The sequence below is a fragment of the Globicephala melas genome, chromosome 10, assembly GCF_963455315.2.
Source record: "Globicephala melas chromosome 10, mGloMel1.2, whole genome shotgun sequence".
Taxonomy (NCBI): domain Eukaryota; kingdom Metazoa; phylum Chordata; class Mammalia; order Artiodactyla; family Delphinidae; genus Globicephala; species Globicephala melas.
Window position 1 is genome coordinate 564,031 of NC_083323.1, and position 21,737 is coordinate 585,767.

Below are 21,737 nucleotides of genomic sequence, written 5' to 3' on the forward strand. Positions count from 1 at the left end.
TTTACAATCAATGTAACTGACTATCTTAATAGACCAAAGCTGAAAACCCACATGATCATCTCAACAGATACAGAAAAAGCATTTGACAAAATCCCATATCCATTTTTGATTAAATAAATCTCAGCAAACTAGGAGTCTATCTCCTTAACCTGACAGGGCCAAATACAAAAACCTGCAGCCCACACAGCACTAGATGGTTCAAGAGTGAGCGCTACTGGCCTAAGATCAGGAACAAGGCAAGGACGCCACTTCCCGTCACTTCCTACTTAACACCATTCTGGAGGCTCTAGCCAGTGCGAGGCGAGAAAAAACAAGATGCATCCAGATGAGAAAGGAAGCAGCAAAACCGTCTTTATTTGAATACATGATTTTACTGTATACACAGAAGATCCTATGTAATCTGTAAAAAGCTACTAGAACCATCAAGTGAGTTTAGCAAGCTGGCAGGATACAAGATTAATATACAAACATCAATTGCATTTAAAGAGTCAGGGACAAATTTGACAAAAGATATACAAAACCTGTACAGTGAAAAGTACAAAGCACTGCCTAAAGAAATGAAAAACTGCCTAACTAGATGGAGAGATATACCATTTCCAAGGGTTAGAAAACTCAATATTAAGATGTCAATTCTCCGAATACCACTCAGCCATAAAGAGTGAAGTAATGCCACTTACAGTAACATGGATGGACCCAGAGATTATCGTACTAGGTGAAGTCAGACAGACAATGACAAATATTATTTGATATCACTTATATGTGGAACCTAAAAAGTAATACAAATGAATCTATTTACCAAAAACAGAAACAGACTCACAGACATAGAAAACAAACTTAACGGTTACCAAAAGGGAGAGGGGAGAAGGATAAATTAGGAGTTTGGGATTAACAAATACACACTACTATATACATAAAACAGACAGCCAACAAGGACCTACTGTATAGCACAGGGAACTGTGTCGAACATCTTCTAATAACCTATAAAGGAAAAGAATCTGAAAAAAATACAAACTATGTAACAGAATCACCTTGCTGTACACCTGAAACTAAAACAATATTGTAAATCAGCTATACTTCAATTAAAAAAAAAAGATGTCAATTCTCCCTTAAGTGGACCTAAAGAGTCAATGTTGTCCTGATCAGAATCTCAAGAGGCTTTTTGTAGAAACCGACAGGCGGATTCTAAAATCCACATGGGAATACCAAATACCTGGAACAGCTACAACTCTGCAAGAGAGGGACACAGTGGAGGCCGTGCCCTCCCTGATTTCAAGACTTATCACAAAGGCACAGTGACCGAGACTCTGTGCTGTAGGCTGCAAGACTGACAGACGCACCAGTGGAGCAGAATGGACAGCTTAGGGATAGATCCACATGCGTAGGCCAATTGGCTTTCTTTTCTTTTCTTTTTTTTTGGTTTTTATAAACCTTTATTTTAAATGTTATTTTAATATATGTATTTTAATTGGAGTATAATTGCTTTACAATGTTGTGTTAGTTTCTCCTGCAAAACAAAGTGAATCAGCTATATGTACACATATATCCCCTCAACTGGTTTTCAAAAAGGTGAAAAGGTCACTCACTGGACAAAGGACAGTCTGTCTTTTCAACAAATGGTGCTGGGACAACTGGACAGCCCCCGCCAAATCAATCCATACCTTGCATCACTTGTAAAAATTAACTTGGAACAGATCACAGCCCTAAATGTAAAACTTAAAGCTGCAAAATTTCTAGAGAAAACTGTAGGAGAAAATCTTTGTGACCCTGAGTTTGGCAGACTTCTTAAATGCGTCACCAAAAGCATGATCCATGAAAGAAAAACCGATAAACTGAACATCATCAAAATTAAGAATTCCTGCTCTTCAAAAGGCACTACTAAAAATGAAAATACAAGCCACAGTCTGAGAAAATATTTGCAAAAAACATACCTGATAAAGGATTTGTACTGAGAATATGTGAACAACTCTGAAAACTCAACAATAAAGCAAACAATACAGAACGTGAACCACAGACCTGAGCGGGCACCTTCACGAAGGCCGAGTGCCGGCCAGCGAGCGGAGGAGGCGCTCGGCGTCGGTCATCACAGCAAGGTGAGTCCTCACTGCACACCGAGCCTGAGGAGGAACCACCGAGCACCCCAGGGCTGTGCACGTGGGGAGCACGGTGGGAACACGAGCAGTGCAGCCCCTTGAGGAGAGTCTGGCAGTGTCTCAGGAAGCTCAGTGTACACCTGCTGCCGCCTGCAGCCATGGCACTGCCAGGCGCTTACCCAAGAGAAATCAAAATGCCTGTCCACGCGGCTGTTTACAGCAGCTTCACTTCTAACAGCCAGATCTGCAAACAACCCAGCGTCCACCCACAGATGCCTGGATTAGTAACCTCGGGTATGTTCTTATAATGGAGCATTACTCAGTCATAAAAAGGAATGAATTCATGCAAAAGCAAGGCTGAATCTCAAAGTAATTAAGCTGAGTGAAAGATGCCAGGCAAAAAAGAGTAGGTCCTCACGTAAATTCTACAAAATGCAAACTAATGTGTGCTGCTTGGGAGCTGGGGCAGAGAAGGAATGACAAGGGCAGCAGGAAACACCTGCGGTGCCAGACCTGCCTGCAGTCTTCAGCGTGAAGCTCGTTTCACGGGGTGTACAAATGTCAACACCATCAAGCCGTACACTTTAAACAGGCGTAGATTATTTTACGTTCATTACCTCTCAGTAAACCTACTTTCTTAAAAAGGAAAAATGCCTGCACGTAGCATAAAGGTGCAGCCGTCGCCCGTCAGAGGGCCCGGCCTCTTGGCTCTGTCCCTCCTGCTGCACTGCGGTGCCGCCCAGTCCTTCCGTTTGTCAAAATAAGTGGTAAATACAGATTTTTTAAAGTGTGAAATCGCCTGATTTTGAGTAACAATGCGAAACCACCAAAAACTTATGTGGGGCGAGCAAACCCTCTGTGCAGAAGCAGCAGCCACTGGCCCTCGTTCCCGCCTCGCTCCCCACTTGGACGGCTGCAGACAGCATCCCCTCTGAACTCAGATTCCGACATCCTGCCTCGACCTCAACTTCCTGTCTTTCCAACACTCTGGGTCAGGAAACTGCCCGGTGGTCTTCAGCCCCACGGCCCTCTGGCTTCTTCCTGGTCACTTTCTTCCTAGGCTCACGCCCCACAGCGCATCCGTCCGCCCACCTGCCCGTGTCCTTCGGTCGGGCGGCTCTTGCACCGACTGCAGCAGTGTTTCCTCTGCCCCCGCCCCCGCCCCCGCCCCAGGTCCACATCCTCTTTTTTCTCTGCGAACATCCTCACCTCACGTCCTAGAGCGACAAGGATCCCTTACAAATTCCCACTCACCATCGGCTCCCATCTCATGTGTGCCCAGCACAATGGAGGACGTGTGCCTTTGCCAAAGACCACGGCCTCGGCCCGGGTCCGGAGCCCGCGACCCCACGCGTCACTCCTGCTGCCTGGTCGCCACACCCACCTCACTGGCTTCACACGAGCGGTGCTGGCTCCTCTCACTGTAAGCAGCAAACCAGGCAAGGCCGCCCGGACCCTGGGCGCCTCCTCCTCACTCATCTCTCTGTCCTGGCTTCTCTGCTTTCCCAGCCAAACACCCTTCAAAAGGGCCAACTCCACGCTTGCACCATCCATTCACCTGCAACACCTTCCAACCTGGCTGCAGCCCAAACACTGAAAGAGTTCTTAAACAAAACACGAAAAGCACTGGTATATATGTATATATGTATATATATGTGTATATGTATATATGTATATATGTGTGTATATATACGAAAAGCACTGGTATATATGTATATATGTATATATATGTGTATATGTATATATGTATATATGTGTGTATATATATGAAAAGCACTGGTATATATGTATATATGTATATATATGTGTATATGTATATATGCATATATGTGTGTATATATATGAAAAGCACTGGTATATATGTATATATGTATATATATGTGTATATGTATATATGCATATATGTGTGTATATATATGAAAAGCACTGGTATATATGTATATATGTATATATATGTGTATATGTATATATGTATATATGTGTGTATATATACGAAAAGCACTGGTATATATGTATATATGTATATATATGTGTATATGTATATATGTATATATGTGTGTATATATATGAAAAGCACTGGTATACAAACCCTGATAAATTCCACTATCTTAAAACTACCACCTTGTTACTCAAAAGATATTTTAAGAAAGTGAAAAGACAAGTAACAAACCCAGAGAAGTTGTCTGTAACAGGTGTATCTAAGAATAGTCTAGCATAAAGGATACAGAAAGGACAGCTACAAATAATTTAAAAAATCAAATTATAGTCAATAAAAGACACAAGGAAGCATTTCACAGATGAAGGAATTTTACAGCCAATAAACAGGGGGACTCTCGACCTTAGAAGTAGTCAGAGATACATACATCAAGACCACAGGAGACACAGCTCACACCTACCAGGCAGGCACACGCCGAGGGTTTCACAAAATCAGGTTTCGGGAGGGCATTACAGACCCTGAGCCGCTGGGGCACTTCTGCCACCACGTGTACAGCTGGAACATTAGCATCCCCCAAACCCCGAGCCCACCCCGAGTGCGCAGCCGAGAAAACCTGGGGGTGGGTGTGCACGAGGAGACAGCGGGTGTCCACAGCGGCCGCCAGAGCGCGGGCAGCGCTGTGCCCACCGGCAGGAGGGCAGACGCGCCCAGTGGGGCACAAGGAGGCTGCGGACACAGCCCGCAGACCTTGTGTCAGCAAACCCACAGCTCCAGACCACAGGCGGCAAGTGCAAAACAGCTGCAACTAACGCAAACACTTGCTCGTGTGTGTGTGTCTGTGCGCAAACACACCAACTTCTGTTTTAAAAAGTAAAGGAGAAAGAAACACAAAATCCCAGCTAATGGTGGGGGCTTGGTGGAGGAGGGGGAGAGACAGCTGGTGGTGGTGTCCCCGCCTCGTGACACGTGACAAGTGAGGTGGAGGAGGAGCGGCTGGTGGTGACGGCACATGAGGGACCACGGATTCTCACTTAAGATCCAAAAAAGAACCGACATGCAAACGCTTACCAAACGGCTGGTGACAAAGCTGTGACCACAGAGGCATGTGACACGGGTGCAGGGAGCCTGCTCACAACCCACGAGCACGCATGCCGCCCCCTAGGTATCAAGGGACCGAGGAAGGTGAGACAGCCGCCCACCCAGAAGGAAGAGTCCCTGGAAGCGTTACCTGTTGTATGTAAATTCCACATCCATAGGTTCAGAGTTATATGCTTGTTCAAACTCTGGATTAAGTTTAAGGGTTACATCTTCTTCATGAATCTAAAAATAAACAAATCATTGACTTTTCATACTATGTACTTGATTTCTTGGGACAATCTCCTATTCATATCCAGCAACTCATCATGAAGCATTCATCCTGCAGATCTGAGCTGAAATCTGGCATCTGAAATGAGTACAAGATGATGGGAAAGGACTCAGTCACCATGCTGTTCCGCCCCCACCCCCAGCAGCACACCTGCCGACGCTTCCACCGGGCGGGCGTGCGGGCTCGCGAACACAGGGTGTGCAAGACAGGCCGCCACCTCTGAAGGAGACACATGATCGACCGCAAAGAGCAGGGGGTGCCGGCCATGAGACCCCCTCCCCCATCAGGACAGGGAAGCAGACATTCAGGGACCCTCCAGCCAAAGCTAGGTCCTGCATAAGAATCCTCAGAGGAGCAGGAAGAAAACCCCACGCTGAGAGGAGCTGAAACAGGACGGGAACACTAGGCAGCGGGGCCTCCCAAGAGCTGGGGGCCAGCAAGGGCAGAGGCTGCGACGTGAGGCTCACAGTACCCCCTGCTCTCGGCAGAAGCAAACACAAGCTTTCCTTAAAACGAAAGCAAGCCCAGCACAGGGTCCTGGGTTTCCCAGAGATTAAGACAAATGAAAATGAATCTGTAGTCACAGACCATCAGGCACACAAGGAAACCACCAGCAGTGAGGACTGACTTGAATTGCTATCAACAGATTGAGGCCCCAAGGACATCATCTACTGATGCTATCATTTACAGAAATTTGAAAAACTATGCAAAAAAAAAACAAACTGGGAAAACCAAGATAAGCAATCATAAGATAACATAAAACCACACAACAGGGCAGCTTTCATGAGTCAAATAGCATTTAGAAACAAAAACTCTGCTTATGGAGCTAAACTCGGAGAGAAGGGAACAAGCGACCTGTTTGCTCCCAGCAGACAGGGAGGCCCTCTGCAGAGGTGCGCATGGGCCAGGGGCAGTGCTGGCTCAGCCCAAGGAGCCTTCCATCCCCCCACCCCCCGCCGCTCCCCGAAGCACCACGCTCTGCCTGCCCCACCATCCGGGGGCGCTCCTGAGGGCCCCGGTGCCTTCATGGCACCCAGGCCGCTGCGCTGGCCATGGGGTTCCGGAGAATCACGGAAAGCAACAGCCAATACCCGAAACAGGACAGCTTTAGCGGGCACCCATCACTCAGGAGCGGCCAGCTTCACGGACGGTCCCGTGGGAAGGTCGGCAGGGCAGCTTCAGCTCTGGACTCGCCAGCCTGGGAGTCAGGGGCCAAGGGGGCCTCACCCCTGAGATCCCTGGTCCTGCTTCTTCTGAGGTTTTAGTCCACAGGGCAGTCCTAAGGGCACAACTGGTCTACTCTCTGGAAGCTGAGATGGTCACTTGGCCATTCTGGGCTCCTCACGCCCTTGCCAACAGCTAGGGGGTCTCACGCTTGGGAGGGTGATGGGCCCTCTAGCTGAGGCTGAGTGGCTCCTGCCCTGCAGTGGAGGGGGCACCCGGCCAGGCCACCTGTCATCAAGGAGAGTGAGCTCCTGCCCCAGGAAATCCCGGCTCTGCTTTCACAGGCGACAAGGGCTGCAGCTGTGGCCATCTTTCTACAAACGCCCCGAAACCCCCTACCCACCCCGCCCCGTGCTCTCCCTCCCTTCCCAGACGTGGGCCCTTGTGGCCATGGTCACGGGCCCTGAGCACGCCCCGAGGAGCACAGGGACAGGCGTGTCCCGAGACGGGGCCTTGGCCCTGTGCGGGGAGTGCTGAGTGAGGGACGTGGGACCGCCCCCTCGGGGGGTGAGGGCCTTGTCTGCAGAGCTGGGTCAGTGCAGGACGTCAGGCAGGAGCAAGATGCTTCTGAAGGGAGAGAGTGACGTGGATGCCTGTGCAGGCAGGGAGGCTTCCGGTGCCCAGGACACACGCCCTCCAGGGCGGCGACTTACTCTGGGTAAACCACAACACGCGAGGCCTAAGAGGCTCGCCCGACCTTCAGGCCTGGTCCAGCGGCCTGGGGCGTGGGGACAGCGCATCCTGTCTCGAGGGTGGTGGGAGCATCCGCGTCCAAGCTTCTCTGACTTGGTGGGAGCGACACTACCATGAGGCCAGGCGGGGGCACACTTCTGCCACGGACCAGCCTGCACCCCGACCTTGCTCTCCAGGCACAGCTCGCCCACCTGAGAGGCCCACTCGACTCAAAACACCACCTCTTCTGCTTCTATCGGCCCCAGCGGGCTCGTGTGATGCTGCGGTCCTGGCTGGCGCCCCGGCAGCCCGTACGGCGAGGTCTGCGGAGTCCGAGTCCCCAGCCTGGAACGGCGGCCCCTGCGATGTGCTCACGGCCTCTTCTCTTGCCTTTCCCAGCCTGCAGCGGCCGTCCCTGTGATGTGCTCACAGCTTCTTGCCTTTGGAGACGCCTTCTGGGCCCTTTCCACTAACAACATCCTTGCTGTCTTTTACGGTGATCAGATGCCACTTCCTCATCTTCTCGAGGAGAGGAACGAGTCTCCACACTGGATTATTCATGCCCGTCTTCCCCTTGTCCCTGGGGGCACATCGCCTGCCGCCCCAGCGAGGGCCCGGCCCCACCCTCGGGGGAGGCTCTGCTGGTCCTCGTACCCCCCAACCCCAGCTCGGGGCTTCGGTGCCCCAGTTCCCACATCAGGCAGCGTGCGGGCTCCGTGGGTCCCTCCACGCGGCCCCCGAGCTCCGTCCCTGCGCTGTGCCCGGCAGGGAGCAGGGAGAGTAGCTGGAGAAGCCCTGGCCGCGCTCAGAGCCGCATGGGCACGGGGCCTTAGACCAACACAGCCTTCCCCGTGGAGACACCAGAGTTCAACGTGTAGGTGTGTTTTTCCTTCGCAGGCTCTCTCTCCTAGAACATATTCAGAACGCCGAATCTGACTAAATGCACGCCTTCCATGTGATGTACTTAACAGGTAAGTGTGTTTTACACAGCTGAAAGTGATAAGACTTCTTTACACATCACATTTATTTAAATATTCATTTGATCCTCAAATTTTCCAAAATACCATCAACACCAGGGGACCCCCATCCCGAGCTGAGGCAGGAAGTTTACCTCTGCAACCGTCCGCTGGGCTAGTCCAACATGAACTAACTAACAGTGGCCTCTCACCTCAGTCACATAGCCGATGTACTCGATGACGTGTCCGCTGTACTCTTGAGTTTTTAAAATCAGTTTATCACCTAGTTAAAAAACATTACCACACGTAAAACTACAAAATCAATAAGTTTTTTTTTGCTGTACTGTAAAATCAAACACTCTGAAGAAGTGGAGTAAGACAAAAACATTACTGGGATCAACAGCTTAAAATCACATCAGTGTGAAGAGAGAGAGGCTGGCCAAGTTCTGAGTGAAATTATAACCCAAAGCAAAGAAAATCAGCGTGACTACTGCGTTGCCAGTTAAAAGCATTCGTTTTCCTGACTGTGGCTCAATGTCTCTAGCCCATCTAGGAAACCGTGACACGTAACAAACCTACCTGTGTAAAGAGAAGGCCTACTTTCAGCTAATCCTGGGACCTCCAGAACCAGCAAGTCCCCGTTTCTTTTCAAGGTGACCCCACTCATACTATACTCTTTCAGTTCTATTTCTGCATGAATCTCCTCAAGCCAGAGCAAAGTTGAAAACTTCTCCTTGTGATTTGACACGTTCAAAAGCTGAAAAAGAAGCCAGCAAGATAGTGAGCGCTGAGGACCACTCCACACACACCCACATCAGGAAGCCAGCAGCTCTGGGGTGGGTAAGTCCCACGGACAGACGAAACAGCCTTCAAACACTGACGACTGGGCAGCTCAGGGCAGTGGCCCTGAGATGGGGAACCATCTGAGTGAAGCCCCAACCGCCCAGCTCCTATCAGACAGAGCTTCCAAGCTCTGCTCAGAGCGAGCCCGGGGCAGCCATGTGAGCCCTCCGCCACACAGAGGTCAGCACACGAGCGTGAGAAACCACATCGGATGGGGAGATGCACGTGATGGGAGCAGAACGGGGCTCCTCAGCCTCGGCACTTCCGACACCGGGGTGGACCGGTCTCTGGGGCAGGGCTGTCCCGGGCACTGCACAGTGTTTAGCAGCATCTCTGGCCTCCACCCACTAGATGCTGTTCACACTCTCAGTCGTGACAACCAAAAATGTCTCCTGGGGGGAAGTTCACCTGTTGAGAACCACGGGGTCAGAGGTAACAAATCCCAGAACTCACACAGGGCTGAGAATGCTGTGGGTCCCACCAGCCCAAATGGAAAGGCTTCAGGTAAAGGGGCACTGGGTAGAGTACTCAGAAGGAATCAGCCCTGTATTAGAAACAACTCTGGTCCCTCCTAACAAGGCTTCTTTTTTTGCGGTACGCGGGCCTCTCACTGCTGTGGCCTCTCCCGTTGCGGAGCACAGGCTCCGGACGCGCAGGCCCAGCAGCCACGGCCCTCGGGTCCAGCCGGCCCGCGGCACTCGGGACCCTCCCGGACGGGGGCACAAACCCACGTCCCCTGCATCGGCAGGTGGACCCCCAACCACTGCGCCACCAGGGAAGCCCGTAACAAGGCTTTAAAGCCAGGCTTAAATGTATCTGGCCATTTCCAAGTAACTTAAGTGCATCCCAGAACGAAGTTCAAAAATATTTTCAAGAACGGAAAAATATGAAATACCCAACAAGGTAAAATCCAGAATGTTTAGTGTCCAAACAAAGATGGCCAGGCACGGAACTAAGCACAAGCTACAACCCATGAGGAGGAAAACCTATCAACAGAGACAGAACCAAAAATGACACCTGTGATGTAACCAGTATCACAAGAACATTAATACACTTGTTGTAACTGTACTACATACATTCAAAAAGTTGAAGAAAAAAAAAACTGAAGAAAACAAAGGTGAGGAAAGACTAAGCATATTAAGTAGAGACAGAAAATATAAAAAAAAGAGCCTAATTGAACTTGTGGAGATAATAGCAACAATGTCTGATGATATCAACAATGTCTGACATAAAAAAAATACTGGGGCTTCCCTGGTGGCACAGTGGTTGAGGGTCCGCCTGCCGATGCAGGGGACACGGGTTCGTGCCCCTGTCTGGGAGGATCCCACGTGCCGTGGAGCGGCTGGGCCCGTGAGCCATGGCTGCTGAGCCTGCGCGTCCGGAGCCTGTGCTCCACAACGGGAGAGGCCACAACAGTGAGAGGCCCGCGTACCGCAAAAAACAAAACAAAACAAAAAAAACACTGGATGGGACTGCACACTGCAAAAGAAAAAATCAGTGAACTCGAAGACACAGCAACAGAAACTACTCAGACTGAAACACAGAGGAAAAAAGACTGAAGAGAAATGAACGGAGCAGCCGTGAGCTGTGGGGCAACTTCATGTGGCCTCATACACATGTAATGGGAACGTGGAGAGCGGGGCAGAAAGAATACTTGAAGACGGAATGGCCAAGAACTTTGAAATTTGAGAAAAACCGTAAATTCACTTTCTCCAGTAAGCTCAAAAAACCCAAGCCAAGGAACGTGAAGAAAACTACAGCAACTCACACTGTAAATTAAATTCCTTAAAACTAGTGAAAAAGAGAAAATCCTAAGAGGAGCTAGAAAAAAAAACACAGACTCCGTGCAAAAGAACCAAGGTGAGAAGGAAAGCAGAGCCCCTGGAGAAACGCCAGGAGGGAGGATGTGCGGGGCAGCGTCTCTGCAGCGCCTGCCCAGAGGTCAAGACCGGGCGAGACCCGCAAGGCTGACAGACCAACCACTGCAGGGGATGCTCAGGTCCCCCAGAAGGATGGGAGGAGCCCCAGGAAGGGGACCTGCGTCGGGAGGCGGTTACAAGGGCACAGGAAGTCAGGAAGTACTGGGGTGACACATGCGTGAATTAAAGAATCACAAAGGGGCAAGTACTCTGGAACCTTAGACCATACAGCACTTTTTCATGACCATTACTATCATACTATCATGAATGCTGAAGACACCCGTAACTGCTACGCTCACGAGGAGATCCCTTCCCGGCGCCCAGGCTGCGTTACAGGAGAGGTGCAGGCGTGCTTCCGGCACACGATGGTCCCAGAAGCTGTATTTGCATCGGCATCAATTTCTCAGCCCCGAAGTTCTTCTCGAAGGTGTTTTAGGGCTGGTTTGCTGCTCCGGCCTCAGTTCAGGCCCTGCAACCATCACTGCAACAACTGCCTGGCGGATCTCCCCGCTTCCAACCCACAGTCCTGCCCACGTACCCTCCTTGGTGCTGCTCCATCTGTGTGGTCGTGCCGTCCCTGGACAGTGCCCAGTGCCCCTGCGGCACCCTCCCCACTGCAGGACGCCAGTGTGACCCTGGGGTGGGGCACCTCAGGCCGGTGGCACAGGCAGCATCGCAGCACCAGCACCGGGGGCAGCTTCTGGCCCAGCCCTGCCGCGGGCCCAAGGCCCAGCAGACAGACGGCTCTGTCCATCAGTCCCAGGGCAGGCGTGCTCCTCGGTGCCTTCAGCTTCGTCCCAAGCCTCCTTTCCTCTCCGCCTGCCACCCCAGCTCTCCCAGATCAGGGCTCCCTCACCCTCCACGAATCTCTGGCGAGTCCCAAGTTTCCCTGCAGCCACCATCCAGTCTCCTCCCTCCTTCTTGCCCTGATGCAGCACAGGCCCTGGCCCTCATTCCACTCACCCACTCCTCAGGCAGCAGACACCCAAACCCTTGGGAAAGTGCCCTCCTGGACAGGGGCCGCGCTCCGCCATCGCTGCCAGCGGAACAGACACTCTCCCTCCCTCCCTGGACCCCTGCCTCAGCCTTGCTCAGTGCTGCCCCTGCCCTTGGCCTCCTCTGGCAGGTCCACCCCTTCTCACAGCTCTGACCACCACCTGCCACAGCGGGCAGGCTCAGACCAGGCCTCCCCCAGCGGATCTGAAACAGCCCCACCAGGGAGGGTGACAAGGAGACGACCTGCCAGAGGAGTCCTACGGGAGGCCTGGCCTCCTCCTCCCCCACCCCCCACTGGTCTGTGTGGCTACAGGCCTTTTCCCGGTTCCCCTGCTTAGCTGCTCAGAGCTCTGTCACAAATGGAAAGCTGCTGGGAGGCTCGGCCACAGGGTAGAAGAGAGGCCGGGATGGGGGGGCAGGGGGTCCCCCCACCCCCGCTTTGCCCCCAGCCCCCAAAGCCCCGACAATCTGCAAAGGGACACAGTGATGGGCCCCGCCGCTCCCGGGGTGAACACAGCCCACACCAGGGCTGAACCCAACAAAGGTTCACCCTGAGTTTGTTCAGAAAACAACTCGAGTGTGGTGAAGAATCAGTACTTCACGTGAGACACTTTTCCTACCTCTGCGAGTAGCGGCTGAAAGGTCAGGATGTCGATTTTCTGCCCCACGCATTCTTTAAGCCTGTCTGGTATCGGGTACTGCGGGAGAAAACTCGGAAGCTGTCGTCTCAGGTTCCTTAAAAGGAGATTCGCAAGTTAGAAACCACCCTTCAGCACCAGGCACTTCACCCCGGACGTCTCCACTTAAACATCCTTTCCTATTTCAGAAAGAGGTTCAATCACCAAAAGCAACTGGTACGTGAACTGCTGGCCTCAGGCAGTGCTTTGCAAAGCGCTGTTTAGCTTTGGGGCCGCTCTCCCGGGAGCTGCTTTGCCTCCAGTAGAAGAACATGCCAAACTCCCAAAAGCCCCTGGGACCAGTGAGCTTGAAAACACTGTTTCTAAGCTTCCAATAAGCTCAACTCTTATGCTTTATTTTTTCCTTCCAGTTTCACGGACATGTAATTGACGACAGCACTGTAGACATTTAAGGTGCACAGCAGAATGATCTGACTTACATGCATCATGAAATAATGACCACGGTAAGTGTAGTGACCACCCACCTTCTCATATGGATACAAAACTAAAGAAAGAAAAAAATATCTCCTTGTGACGGGAACTCCCAGGATCACTCTCGACACCTTCCACATATAACATACTGCCATGTTCATTACATGTGTCACGCTGTACGTTACATCCCTAGTACTTATTCATCTTATAGCTGGAGGTTTGTACCTTCTGACCCCCTTCATCCAATTCCCCCCGCCAAACCCCACCTCCGGTGACCACAAATCTCATCTCTTTTTCTGTAAGTTTGTTTTTGAAGTATAATCGATCTACAACACTGTTACTCCTTATTACACAACACAGTGATTTGATATTTCTGTACATTTCAAAATGATCATCACAGTAAGTATAGTTACGATATGTTACCACGCAAATATATCACATTGTTATTGACTATATTCTCCACAATGTGCATAGCTATCTATTCCTCCATCTATCCATCATCATCTATTCATCCATCTATGTTTATTTAAGTTGCTGGTCTCTTAAGTTCAAATGCATTTTCAACAACCCTGCATTTTTACTCTCCTCCCATCATGATTATTGTTTTTTTTTTAAATTATTTTTTATTTTTGGCTGTGTTGGGTCTTTGTTGCTACATGTGGGCTTTCTCCAGTTGCGGAAAGCAGGGGCTACTCTTTGTTGTGGTGCACAAGCTTCTCATTACGGTGGCTTCTCTTGTTGCGGAGCATGGGCTCTACGTGCGCGGGCTTCAGTAGATGTGGCTCACAGGCTCTAGAGCACAGGCTCAGTAGTTGTGGCGCATGGGCTTAGTTGCTCCGCGGCTGTGGGATCTTCCTGTAGCAGGGCTCGAACCCGTGTCCCCTGCATTGGCAGGTGGATTCTTAACCACTGCGCCGCCAGGGAAGCCCCATGATTATTGCTTTTGACATCATATTTGGCATCTTTTTGTTCGTGTATTCCTTAACTCCTTATTGGGGATATTTATGATTTTACTACTTCTGTCTTCCAACCTGATTACTAGCCTTATGCGAGGCTGGCTTTACTACCTCTACTGTGTATTTCCCTTTTCCTATAAGCTTTTTCTTCCATAATTTTTATGTATGTAGTTGTGGTCTTTTCTTTTTGGCTAAAAGGAGTCCCTTTATCATTTCTGGTAAAGCTGGTTTGGTGACTCTGAATTCTTTTAGCTTTTGCTTGTCTGTAAAGCTTTTAATTTCTCCATCAAATGTGAATGAGAGACTTGCTGGGTAGAATATTCTTGGGTGTAGGTTTTTCCCTTTCATCACTTTAAATATATCATGCTACTCCCTTCTAGCCTGCAGAGTTTCTGCTGAAAAGTCAGCGAATTGTCTTGTAGGAGTTCCCTTGTACCTAATGTGCTGCTTTTAATATTCTCTATCTTTAATTTTTGCCTTTTTAATTACAATGGGTCTTAGCATGGTCTTCTTTGGGTTGATCCTGTTTGGGACTCTCTGCGTCCTGGACTTGGATGTCTGTTTCCTTTCCCAGGTTAGGGAAGTTTTCAGCTGTTATGTCTTTATGTATGTTCTCTGCCCCTTTCCCTCTCTCTTCTCCTCTGGGACCCATTTGATGGTGTCCCAGTGCTCTCTCTTTTTTTTCTAAATATAGATTACTTGCATTTTCTTTTTTTTATACATTTATTTTTTATTTATTTATTTTTGGCTGCGTTGTGTCTTTGTTGCGGTGCGCAGGCTTCTCATTGCAGTGGCTCCTCTTGCTGCGCAGCATGGGCTCCAGGCACGCAGGCTTCAGTAGTTGTGGCATGCAGGCTCAGTAGCTGTGGCTTGCGGGCTCTAGAGTGCAGGCTCAGTAGTTGTGGTGCACGGGCTTAGCTGCTCCGCGGCGTGTGGGATCTTCCCGGACCAGGGATCGAACCAACGTCCCCTGCATTGGCAGGTGGATTCTTAACCACTGTGCCACCAGGGAAGTCCCGAGTGTTCGCTTTAGGGACGCTCCTGTACAGTGACAATGTATTAATATTCAATGGGGAAAAACTTACCAGAGGATTAAATACTTGTGCCGTTGCTCTACTTCACTCCTCTAGTTAAGCCAAACTGTAACGGGAAAGCTGCTTGGTGCACCACTAAACGACAGCCAGAGGTTCTTAAAAGCTCCTGTAACTGGAGTCCAGCCATGTGGACCTGCCGCCCGCAGGCCACATGACTTCTTGCTCCTGTGTTCAGGTTCTATCCCTAGAGCCACTCAACTACTGTTTACACGCCCAGTACTGTTCTTACTTACTGATTGCTGTTGACTGCTCAGTGCCAGAAATGGCACGTGTGGGGCAGGGGGGGACTAGCACTTTACAAATGAAACTAAGGCTCAGAGAGGTTGAGAAACTGGCCTGAGATGGCACAGCTTCCGGGTGGCAGTGCTGGGATTCAAACAATGGTCTAACCCCAAAGGTCAATGAGCACACAATACTTGAACAGATTCCCCTCCAGCCCACGCATTAGTGGAAGCCCACAGTACCTTATCTTCGACTGTTCCCAGGTCAGATGTGATCTGGGATTCAGGACTTCCCACCACAGAAAAACCGCATGTACCATCCCAGTGAGTTCTGGGCAGCAGATGAGGGGGCGCGTCCACACGACTAAGTCGTGGAACGTCCTCCAGCCTATAGGTCATGATTTTTTGGCACCTAACTTAAAAAAGCAAAATCTGCTTTTCAGAGCTTTTGGGATTTATAACTGCAGACGAGAAAGCGTGGATGCGCGGCACTTTCTCCAGACGACACCCCAGATACGGTCAGGTTGTCCCCAAGCCACCAGCCACGCGTCACTAGCAGATTACATGCTTTTTCTTAATTTCATTTTTCAAAGGTGTCACATCTTCAAATGGGCTTCAAACAGCCAAGCAACCCTCCTGCCCTCGACAAGCGACACTCGGGTGCTGTGAATGGCCCTCGAAAGCCATGCCAACCACGTCTCACTGACCCCTCGCTGCTTGGTGCCCTGGGTGCCCATGTGGGACACGGGCTGTCTCGGGAGGTGGGCGGGCTGGGCTGATGGGAACACGAAAGGTGGCAGGAGCTGAGGGCAAGGGTCAAATCACAGCCTGCACTGCAAGTCACCTTGAGACTAGCTGGGGTGCTGCAGCCACCTCCCCCCCCACCCCGCCATCCTCACAGCATGTCCCCAGGACAATGGAGGGCGCTGGGCCTCAGCTGCACCCCTTTATCCAGGACATCCACCTCCCTCCAACAACAGCAGCTACGTGCATCCCTCACACCGTGAGCCCAAGATCTGGGCTTGCATTGTCGTCCGCTCATGGTACCTTTTCTGCATGGTCATGACAACTGTAGTTTTGGTGGAAGCTAACACTTGGGAACTTTTAGACTTCTTCCATGAAAAGGGTTCTCGGACAGCTATCAGTGATTCCTCCTCACTTACGACGTTCACTTCAAGGAATCGCCCGATTATGAAATTGGAGAAGCAAAGCAGAAGGAGCTCCTTGCAGCGGCCAGAATTCCTGGAGAAACGAGACACAGTTTAGTGTGAGTCGTAAGTAATAGAGGCAGGTTCAACACAATCCCCCTTCGTTCACACAGGGAAAGTCACAGAGCTAGCAAACCAGTCACCTTTAGCTTTTTTATTATTAATTTAAAATTAATTTATTTCTTTATTTTTGTCTGCGTTGGGTCTTCGTTGCTGTGCGTGGGCTTTCTCTAGTTGTGGCGAGTGGGGGCTACCCTTCGTTGTGGTGCGTGAGTTTCTCATTGCGGTGGTTTCTGTTGTTGCAGAGCATGGGCTCTAGGCGCACGGGCTTCAGTAGTTGTGGCACGAGGGCTCAGTAGTTGTGGTGCACGGGCTTAGTTGCTCCGCGGCATGTGGGATCTTCCCGGACCAGGGCTCGAACCCGTGTCTCCTGCACTGGCAGGTGGATTCTTAACCACTGTGCCACCCGGTAAGCCCACCCTTAGCTTTTAATAATTCTTTTAGAGGGAAAAAATGGACGTTCTAAAATAAGCAATGCTAACGTTTTCCCAAGCTAAAATCACACACCTGAAATGGTATTGTCTGTAATTCTCACGCTTACGAATGGAAACAATATTTCTAGTACTCCCAAGTTTAAATCAGAGCTGTGTAGCGTGACCAGAGACACCACCTCCCACTCTGCCTTCTGCCCACTTTCCGCTGCTGCTCGAGTCCCGGCCCCACTGTCACGTTATGGAGGCGCCACGGGGGCTGCATCACCAACCACTGGCTCGAGGACTGCCCTTGGCTCAAAGCGCCACCCGGGCCTGAAGCAAGGCGCTGATTTAATCAGAGCCACCCTCTGACAAATTTTAAATCACCAAGTGTAGATGAGATGAGGGAGGGGAGAAGGACTGCACCAAAGCGCCCAGCTGCCAGGGGACCAGCAGGCAGAGCCGGGGGTTCTGGACACGGGGAAGGAGGCAGGAGACGGAAGGGCCCACGAGGGCTCGGGAGCCTGTGTCTGGCTGGGCTGCCCGGGTGGAGGGAGAAGGGCAGGCAGGTCTCAGGGCCGAGCTGAGGCCAGGCCTGGGGAGCAGCAGCAGGGGCCTCGGGGCCCCCGCTTCCCAAGGCTGTGGGGGCTTGGCCGTGCCCGTCCTCCGTAGTCAGGAGTCAGCGGGGGTACCCCTACTCAAGCCACTTCCTCCACTAGCGCTTTTCCTTGTGATTTCGTCCCATCAAAATAGTTACCAATACTTTTTACATCCAACCTATAAGTACCATAAGCGAAACCGAACAAGACAAACGCGCAGATGCCTGCAAAGTCAACTCCCTCCATACCCTCCAGCCACGTACTTTGCATCACAGGTAACCACGATCAGGGTTTTTCCACCTGGAGGAATGAGCCCACCAGGTTCGGGCTTCTGTGACACATTCTTCTGCTTTTCTCCTTTACAGGCATAGTCATCTGGGAGATGAAATTTAAATCCAAAATTAGACCAAAGGTGAACTGTTCTGACAGTGGTGGTGCTGGTGGAAGGGACTATCACACATAGACGAGTGGCCGAAGCCCCCGACAGGTGAGCGACAGGCAAGGGGGCTGCAGGCACCCTCTTCCCAATTTAGAATCGTTGCAGGAAGCAGCTCGTGTAAAGCACGCCGGGCGTTTCTCCAGCTGTTCTACCCCAAGTATCAGAGAAGGTCCAGACCAAAGAGCCCACAGGGTAAACGCTGCCACTAGCCTGCCCAGACCCTGGAGCGGCTGCACCAGCTCCCGGACCCGACAGGGCTCGCGCAGCTGATCCAATGGCAACAGCTGAAACGTCTACCTGGAGAGGCTTCTCTGTTGTTCACCAGACTGCTCTCCAATGTCTGATAGGTTTTGTTTTTCCTGCAGCTGTCTAATGAGTTAATATTTTCATCCGCAAAATTCTTCTCCTTCTCAGGAACGGAAACAAGAGACACTTCGGGGCACGTCTGGATTTTATCCAGCATCTGAAATCTGAACTGTTTAGCTTTATCCCAGCCACCCAACTTGCAGCTGACTAAGTTTTGAGGAGTGTCTCCTTTATTCCTGGAAAAGGAAAATTAGCCATGAACAGAGATAGGATTTCTAAAGCTAAAATACTGTTACCATAAAACAGAATTCAATGTAACTAGTGAATGGCAATTGCAAATACTTTTATGAGTATAAGCAAAAAGGCTATTTCAGGGTGGAAAATCTAGAAAGATATACATAAAGGAAAAAATAAGCAAGCAAAATAAAATCGGTTCTACAGAAATTCTTAAACCACAGTTTGTACTTCTGTTTGAGTGGCAAACTTACTCTATCCAGATCACCACATTTTTGCTTTCTCCTTCTTTCAGCGTTCCAAAATTTGTCATCCTCGTGACTTCAATGTCACCTTTGTTTTTCAGTAAAAGGGCTCCACAGGCCTCGTCAGCAGCCTCCTGGACCACAGAGGTGCCCCTGGATAAAGCAGCCACAGGACAGTGTCGGGGTCAGCGTGGGCGGGCGGCGCGTCCTGAGGCCCCACCTGCCTTCCCTGCCCTTCCGGGCCGCACCAACCACAGGGCGAGGGGATAAGGGGCCAACCCCAAAGAGGCGACCAAGTAAGGACGACACTTAGGACTTCTGAGTAAGACAGCAGATCACCCTGAAGAAGAAACTACAAGCCCTGCTGAATCCAGAGGAGAGGAGGGCCCTGGTGGGAGCTCTGGGTATCTGAGAACACGGGCAGCCTTCGCCAGCTGTGCACCCCCCGAGCCCCGGGACTCCTCGCCCCCGCACCCCCCAGCCCTGGTCACAGAGGGAAGGGTGTTCAATGCTCCTCCCCAGACCCTCCCCGGCTGCCGCAAGGGGCTTTGCTCGTCAGTGACCCACTACTAAGCTTTCGTTGGAAAAAGAGTGTGGCTTCAAAATATTTGAAACTAATTAAATGAGAACTTTTATCTTTAGAAAATGAGCAGATTCCACCCTCCCGTGAGAAGGGACCATTCGTCCCCCTCTGTCCTCCTGACGCTGCCATGAAGCCCGGGCACTGTGCCCACCGCGCACCCTCAGCTCCTTCCTGCCCTCCCTGACCCTCCCGTAGTGCCACCTGGAAACAGGCTCCTTCACACCTGGTCCCTGTGCACACACCCACCCAGAGACACCCTCCACCACAGCAGCCACGCTCTCTCAGCCAGCCCCCCTTAACTCCCTGCTGGCCACACGGCCCTGCCCGCCCCCTGCTCCCCACCTTCCTCTCCTCATCCACACGGCCAGGGCCGCCCCGAGATCGGGCAGCCATGCCTCAGCCCCCGCCTGGGGCGGCCGTGGGAGCGGTCATCTGTCCTGGCAGACGGCCAGCCGTAGCGGCTTATGGGCAGGCAGAGACGCACCAAGACAGGAGTCAGGAGCCACCTGCGGGTTCTGGGCGGAACCCACCCGGAGCCTGGAGGGGGGATGCTGGACGCCGCTACAGGCCTGGCCCGGAGGAGTGCAGGTCCCTGCTTTGCACACGACACTTCGCTGTCCTTCAGACCCTTGAGCGGGCAGCCGGACGGTGCGTCTGAGTGCAGGGCAGCATCCTCCACTTGGGGCTAACGCCGTGGAGCCAGGACCAGGACGGGAGGAAACCACGGTCAGGATGCAGCACAGGGACCACAGCATACGGGGCATCTGCTGGGTGGACAGGACGTGGGGCCTGACTGCTTACCAGGCCAGCGACCCCTCCACCGCTCACCCCAGCCCCGCACTGACGGGGGGATGATGAGGGGCTGCACAAGAGCTGGGGTTGGCTCACAGCCAGTGTCTGAAAATGAAAGTGTGACGACTTCCCTGGCCCCGTGAAGACGGCTGCTCGAGGCAGACGCATGGAGCTCGGGGTAAGTGCCCGACTGGTCACCCTTACGGCGACCAGCTCCCCTCACTGGAGGGGCCAGAGTCCACTGCAGCCAGGCCACCAGGGGAGGCTCACCCGAAGCTCACCGCCCACTGCCAGGGAGCCCCCCGCTCCTGCCCCCACCCACTCCATTCGGCAGACGCGGGTCCTCTGGAAACACGGTGAGTCACAGAGCAGGTTAAGGTAAGTGCTGCGAAGAATCAGACAGACAGGGCAACAGGGACCCAGACTCCCTTCCGACGAACACGCTGGCCTGCGGGCGAGACGGCAGCTGCTTCTCTCGGATGGCCAGTTTGCACCAGTCCTGGCTGCCCTCCCACGATCCGCCCCTGCCCACGGCCGTCAGGAGCCCAGTTAACTGTGCTGTGAAGACAACGATCAGGAAGCCCGCGTCCCAACAACACGGAGCTCCCTTAAAGTGGCAGGAGGTTCCGAGTGACAATACCTAATGTGGGCAGGGCCGACGGCCAGCAGGATCACAGAGCCAGCAGGGAGCCGAGGCCCCGGTTCGGCCTCCAAGATCCCGGCACAGATGCCTGGCAAACAAGCACCTGCTTGGCCTCACATCCTCACACCCCTGGGCCCATCAGACGGACTGAAGCCAGAACTCCCGGGCCTCCTGGGCCTTCCCGGTGGAGGGGGCAAGGGTATGCATCTCCCGCACTTCGCTGTTATGAGGACGGGCAGAGTCATTCTCCAAAAGGAGAGCAGGTCCCGTGGGGCAGGAGGCTGTGTCCACCAGACAGCCTGGTCACGGCAGGGCCCACCTCACCATGTTCCCCTTCTGCCCACACCCCGGTCCCAGCACATCCCTCCCAGCTGCGCCAGGCAGCTCAGTCCTCCTGAGATGGGGCTCCCCTGCCTGCCCGTCCTGTGGCTCATGAGACACTCCCCCCTGCAAGCAATCTGCTCCGCTGAGGAGATCAGACAATAAACAGAAGGACTTCAGAAACCATGTAACGAGCTCCCTGAGACGAGCACTACGGGGAGAGAGCAGCAGAGACGGGGCGGGAACTCGGGAAGGCCTGCTGTGCTGCATAAATACGCGTGTTGGAGGCAGGAAGTCACGGGCGCACAGAAGGAAGAACCAGATACAGGAAATTCAGTAATTTTAAGAAACGACCAGGACTTCCCTGGTGGTCCAGTGAGTAAGACTCCACGTTCCCAATGCAGAGGGTCCGGGTTCGATCCCTGGTTGGGGAACTAGGTACTGCATGCGTGACACAACTGGCATAGCCAAAATAAAACAAAGAACTGACCACGCCCAACGTGTTCTACAAA

The 21,737-nt window shown here is 52.0% G+C and overlaps 1 protein-coding gene across 1 annotated transcript in view; it reads right to left on the reverse strand.

The window, feature by feature from the left end:
- MOV10L1 (Mov10 like RNA helicase 1) overlaps positions 1-21,737 on the reverse strand; it is a 44,874-nt gene that overhangs the window by 14,067 nt on the left and 9,070 nt on the right. Inside the window, exons 6-13 of the mRNA XM_030855561.2 lie at positions 18,896-19,039; positions 18,399-18,643; positions 17,926-18,037; positions 16,430-16,624; positions 12,623-12,737; positions 8,824-9,001; positions 8,457-8,527; positions 5,255-5,346 (exon numbers count right to left, since the gene is read on the reverse strand). Of these exons, the coding sequence (XP_030711421.2) occupies positions 5,255-5,346; positions 8,457-8,527; positions 8,824-9,001; positions 12,623-12,737; positions 16,430-16,624; positions 17,926-18,037; positions 18,399-18,643; positions 18,896-19,039 (1,152 nt within the window). The remainder of the gene's footprint in view (positions 1-5,254; positions 5,347-8,456; positions 8,528-8,823; positions 9,002-12,622; positions 12,738-16,429; positions 16,625-17,925; positions 18,038-18,398; positions 18,644-18,895; positions 19,040-21,737) is intronic.